The sequence below is a fragment of the Saccopteryx bilineata genome, chromosome 6 (genome assembly GCF_036850765.1).
Source record: "Saccopteryx bilineata isolate mSacBil1 chromosome 6, mSacBil1_pri_phased_curated, whole genome shotgun sequence".
In the NCBI taxonomy this organism is placed as follows: Eukaryota; Metazoa; Chordata; class Mammalia; order Chiroptera; family Emballonuridae; genus Saccopteryx; species Saccopteryx bilineata.
Window position 1 is genome coordinate 105959213 of NC_089495.1, and position 6163 is coordinate 105965375.

General features: G+C 44.3%; 1 protein-coding gene across 1 annotated transcript; it reads right to left on the reverse strand.

Annotated features, from left to right (window-relative positions):
* Positions 1–3752: 3752 nt before the first annotated feature.
* Positions 3753–5557, reverse strand: LOC136308886 (eukaryotic translation initiation factor 3 subunit L-like). Its single transcript, XM_066236752.1, is given in 2 exon segments — positions 3753–5273; positions 5345–5557. Coding segments are annotated over 2 exon segments (1410 nt in total). The 5' UTR covers positions 5423–5557; the 3' UTR covers positions 3753–3941.
* Between the last annotated feature and the right edge of the window lie 606 nt (positions 5558–6163).

Genomic DNA, 6163 nt, shown 5'->3' on the forward strand with positions numbered 1-6163 from the left:
AACAACATTAATGATAATTACCATGTAAGTCCTTAATATACATAATGCTATCAGCCTTGCATGCGTAATCTCATTTAGTCCTTACAACCACCCCATGAGGTGGGTATTACTGATATTCCCACTTGACAGATAAGCAAACCAAGGATCAGAAAGCTTCAATAGTTTGCCTCAAGGCGCATGATGAGAATCAGAGACAGGGTTCAAGTCTCAGCTTCCTGACTCTGGAGCATACAGGAAGGCTGAGGGGGTTGGCAGGGCTTCTGGAAGCTCTGCAGTGTTGTTTTCTGGCCTCTTCTCCTCCCAGGTGGGCCAGGACCTCTTGGTGAACTAAATTGCTGCAAAGGAGCAGCTTCCTGGGCTGGCTGGACATTCTAGGAGCTGAGATGTTACCTGAGGTTACCCTGAAGGGGGAAGGAACCAAAGGATGAGCAGCTACATCAAGCAGGTATTTGTCACTGAGCCCTCCGTGGCTGGTTGCAAAGCAAAACACTCACTATTCCAAACTGAAAGGCTCCAAATTTAGAAATCTCCAGCCCAAACAGGCTTCAGGTTGTGGTTGTTAAAATACAGTACTTACTTGCCTTAAAAGCCTTAGTAATCTCCCTTCTCCATCTTCCTTCTTTGAAGGGCAGGGCCCCGAGCTCACCGTAACCCTTCACTCTCCCAGGCTCTGTGTACATCCTTTGGCCAATTGTCATCATCAGACCTTGCTTCCTCTGCAGAACCTCATGGCCACCCCCAGTGCTCCAGGTGCTCTCTTCGCTGCTCCCAGGGAATTCCGCAGGCCACTTGCACTGGACCACTCTTCTGACTGCATTTACCCATTTACACTAGACTGGGAGCTCCCTGAGGGCCCAGAACTGCCCTGTTCATCCTCAGCTAATCAGGCCAGCCCAGTGTCTGGCACAAGAAGAGACACCATTCAGAATGCTCACCAGATGAATAAACTCTTTAATACATTTGTTCTGAGGTTAGAAAGCGAAATGCCTTCAGCAGTAAGACTGGGGCATTTTTTTTTTTTTTTTTTTTGTATTTTTCTGAAGCTGGAAATGGGGAGAGACAGTCAGACAGACTCCCGCATGCGCCCAACCGGGATCCACCCGGCATGCCCACCAGGGGCGACGCTCTGCCCCTCCGGGGCGTTGCTCTGCCGCGACCAGAGCCACTCTAGCGCCTGGGGCAGAGGCCAAGGAGCCATCCCCAGCGCCTGGGCCATCTTTGCTCCAATGGAGCCTTGGCTGTGGGAGGGGAAGAGAGAGACAGAGAGGAAGGAGGGGGTGGGGTGGAGAAGCAAATGGGCGCTTCTCCTATGTGCCCTGGCCGGGAATCAAACCCGGGTCCCCCGCACGCCAGGCCGACGCTCTACCGCTGAGCCAACCGGCCAGGGCCGACTGGAGCATATTTAAAAGCAGGAGCAGGCTCTATGAAATCCCAGTTCTGGGCTCCAGGTCTCAGCTCCATTCAAAGACAGGCAAGAGTCTGAGACAGACTAGCTATTGCTGGGGCTCCGGGCAACTGGATCATCACCCCTGAAATTTCCTCACGAGCCTGTGTGGGGGTGACTGGAGGTTCCTGTTCATAGCAGGGAGTCAGGGGGGCCCCATCTCCCTCTCAATAATAGCTAGGGGTTCTTCCTGAAAGGAACCCAGCAGTCAGCTGGTTTATTTTGTTCACAATGAACTCTCAGGCTGTTTGTCTTCCTTTAGACGAGTGGCACCGTAGAGCTGTAGCTTGTACCCACTGTCCTAAATTGTTCCTACATATAAATGCGTGCATTTTTAAACTACAGAGATGTAGCATTTTAGTGTCAAAGTCAATGTGTTACTGAACTCAAGGAGTTCACCACTTGGGGTGTTCCATCCAAGAACAAGACATGGTTGCTATTAAGTAGTTTTATTTACTGGCAGCAAGTAAAGGAGACAGAGGATTCACATCCAAAGTTCTGTCTTCCTGAAGGGAGGCTTAGCTATTACTTATACACACTATTCGGTTAATTACATTCCGTTAGCTACACTTTGGGTTCCCGTCAAGCTCATCTTGTTTATAGCTGTGTCTGCAAAACACTGTGCCGCATTTTAAATGGAGCAAGAATAGTATTTAGTACCAACTACCCAGACCTGAACACCCTTATCCTATCCAGCAAATTTAGAGTTGTCCATGGGCACAAAACCACTGCGGTGATTTTGCCATCTCGAAAGAAATACCTCTTAAAATCAGCCTTTCTTGAGATCTCCATCTCCTGAGTTTTGAGCAAGTTTCTAGCATGTCTCCTAGAAATACAAAATAAATGCATGTTTCCCAGTCCTGTCTTGCTAAAGTATTCAAAAATATATTGTGAATATTTTACTGCTTATAGTAAAGCATAGAGACTAATATAATACACATCTGTTTTCTGCCTGCCAGCTTTGTCGTGTGTTAACATTTTGCTGTATTGTTCCCTAATTATTTGTTAAGGAGCAAATTACAGATGAAGTTGAAATTCCTAGGAAGTGTGAGAGTGGGGTGGGGGCTCCACATCCACCTTCCTTTTTCTCTCTTTACTATCTTGAATTTTGATGTTATCATCCTTAATATTTTTAAACATTGACTACATATGTATGAATCTATAAAAAAGAATTACAGTGGTACCTTGACACATGAGTTTAATTTGTTTCATGGCTGAGCTTGTGACTCAATTTGCTAGTGTGTCAAATCAAATTTCCCCATTTAAATTAATGGGAATGCAATTAATCCATTCAGGCCCTCAAAAACCAAACAAATTTTTTGTTTTATATGCATTTAAATAAGAAAATGAAAATGTACTTTATAAATAACAAATACATATATATATATATACATAATAAGAGAGAATGTAAAGAAATAAACTGGTTTATGAAGAGTATTTACCTTCAAGGTCAGGAGAAGATGCTGGTGGAGGGGGAGGAGACTGGTGGAGGGGGTTTTCATTTCATGCGCTATCGCTTAACATAACTTATTCTCTATACACTTAACGCTACATTTAATTGCAAAATTTAACTTATACACTATGTAGAAAGTAAGTTATGTAACTTTACTGTTACACTTAATTGCTATTTTTTTACTCTGCTTAATCATCATCATTTTCTTCACTGACTTTTGTTTTTTTCACCCCACTTTCCTCACTTTCACTTAGAGGCCATTTCAACAAAAACCTTTCCATGGAAGTTTGTTTCTTCCTCCCTTTCAGAACGTTTCAGCAGGCCATCTAGTGGAGGGTGGTGGAAGCTCATGATTCAAATATCCACTCGTGACTTAAAGCACAAAATCCCGCGAGTGACTGCTTGTCTCTCAAATTGCTCATGATTTAAAGTGCTCGTGTGTCAAGGTACCACTGTAGTTTTGTTTTGAGCTATTTTGACAGTATGGAAATGATATACAACTACACTGATTCTCCTGTAAACATCACTATTCACTCAGTAATAATAGTTTTGAGATTTTAAATTTTTGATACAAATAAACTAGTTCTTTCACTCTACTGAATTGTAGAACTAAATGTTCTTTATTCTGTGGCTGATGAATATTTAGTGATTCTCTATCTTTTTTCCTGTAAAAACAGTACTGCAGTGAACTGCCTTCTACACAAATACTTGTGCAACTTGATAAAATTATTCAAGAGTAGAACTGGTGGTTTATAGAGAAAACTTTACAGGATGTAACTTTACTATATATTGCCAAATTGTTCTCTAAAGTGGTTACATTAATTTATATGGCCAATAACAATGACAAAGTCGTCATTTTTTTTTTTTCCAGAGAAGATCATTTACTAAGACCTATATAAACATTTTAGTCCTTGATTCAAATCAACTTCAACTCAGTCGACAGCAGGCTGATGGCTGGGCTAGATAAAGGCTTCCCAGTGGCAAAAATGCTCCCCACCAAGGATGACATCAAAATAGGTCCCTGACTAATGTGAGTATGAGTGCTCAGGGTCTCTGTCCCATCTTCTTCAAGGTTCGATTGAGCTCCTCAAATTTGTGAATCTGCCGGATGAAAAAATCCCCATAGCGCCTGGCGACTTTGGTGTCTGCAATGTGGATCATGTCCTTATCGATGTAGAAGTCAACCTCAGAGGCTGACTGGAACTCGCCATCTAGAGCGGAGATGCCGCTGGTCCAGACCAGGTTCTTCATTTTGTGCTTGAAGACAAGAAGCTGGATCCGGAACTCCTGCTCTGTGAGGTCCAGGAAGCCGGCCAGCTTTGCCACGGGCATAGTGGTGTAGAGCTTAAGGAAGCTGCGAATGGTTGAGAGCTGGGCCTGCTGCTGTACTTCATCAGAAAACACCTTCAGCTGCTGCAAGAAGGGTTCCTTGTGGTAGTTGGGGTGCACGTTGTCATAGTTGGGAACCACAGGAGACAGAAATTTGGGGCAGGAATAGCTGAAAAGCTCCTCGTAGACCTGCGGGTCCCCCTTCTACATGCGAAGCATCTTATCCCCATACTTCTCCCGCAGCTGCAGGTGAATGCTCTCGTCGATGCGCATGGGGTACATGGTGAGGGCGATGGCCAGCAGTGCGTGCATCTGCTCATTCTGCTTGTTAATCATCTCATACTTGTATGTGGTCCTCTGGAACATGCTCTTGGTCCTCTGGATATAGAGGAGGATGTTGGCAAAGACCCGGATGGCATCCTGGTAGCGGCGCATCATCAGATATGCAAAACCAACATAATAGTATGTGGTGACCTGGCACTCGGGCACACGGGAGTACATGCTCTTCTTGTTCAGTTCGATATTCTCCAGCACCTTGATGGCCTGGTAGTAATCTCCCAACAGGGAATGCAGACGCAGAAGCCCCACCAGGCTAAAGTAGCCAAGCATCTTGTAGAGAGAGTGCCGTCCATACTCCCCAGCCACACTCTCGGGGTCACCTCCACTTGTGTACACCTCCAACTGCCGGTTGATGTTGGACTTGTCTACCAGGGAGTGAAGGACATTGAGGACACTGTGCACATTCCAGATTTTGGGATTGGAATGAAGGAAGTCAATCTCCTCCTCCGACTTCTTGGCAGTCTTACAGCGGTACTGACTGAACGACTGAAACTGATAGATGAACTCATCAATGATATCCCAGAGCCATTGGTTGGGTAGTTCAAGGGGAGCAGGACCATCAGCATTAAGGATGTAGTTGAAGAGATTGCAGTAGTTATAATAGGATTCAAACCTCTGCTCCAAGGAAGGTCCCCCACTGACTTTGGCATAAATATGCCTGTAGTATAATTCTTTGTACAAAATCAGGAAGACAGCATCGTTGCCAACCTGTGGAGCAATGGCTTCAGCCTCAGGCCAAGGTGTATTCTTGAAGAATCTTTCTGTCAGCTTCGTCCAGCTGTTCTCATAGATGTCTTGGATCTCATACACTTTCTGGTCAATGACATCGCTGGAGACACGACTTGCCTGTAGCTCATACACGTTCTGGTCTATCAAATCTGAGACGGTTTTGTGGAAATACTGGATGAAATTTTTGATCACTTCGGGGATCACCTGATAGGTCTGTTGTTCATAATGCCGTTCATAAGCCAGATCCTGCTTTGGATCTCCTGTGTGCATATCGTAGTCACCTGGGTAAGCATAGGGATCATACGCAGCCTCAGACTCGTAATCATCAGCCGGATAAGACATAGTTGCAAGGCTGTGAACACCGCCGGAGAAAGGAAGAGTTGCCTCTTCATTTTTTTATAAATAAATTTTTATTAATTTTAATGGGGTGACATCAATAAATCAGGGTACATATATTCAAAGAAAACATGTCCAGGTTATCTTGTCATTCAATTCTGTTGCATACCCATCACCCAAAGTCAGATTGTCCTCCATCACCTTCTATCTAGTTTTCTTTGTACCCCTCCCCCTCCCCCTCCCCCTCTCCTTCCTTCCCTCCCCCTGCCCCCGTAGCCATCACACTCTTGTCCATGTCTCTTAGTCTCGTTTTTATGTCCCACCAATGTATGGAATCATGCAGTTCTTGGTTTTTTCTGATTTACTTATTTCACTCCGTATAATGTTATCAAGATCCCACCATTTTGTTGTAAATAATCCGATTTCATCATTTCTTATGGCTGAGTAGTATACCATAGTGTATATGTGCCACATCTTCTTTATCCAGTCTTCTATTTTTTTTACAGTGATTAAAGCCTTTAAGGAATCTCTTG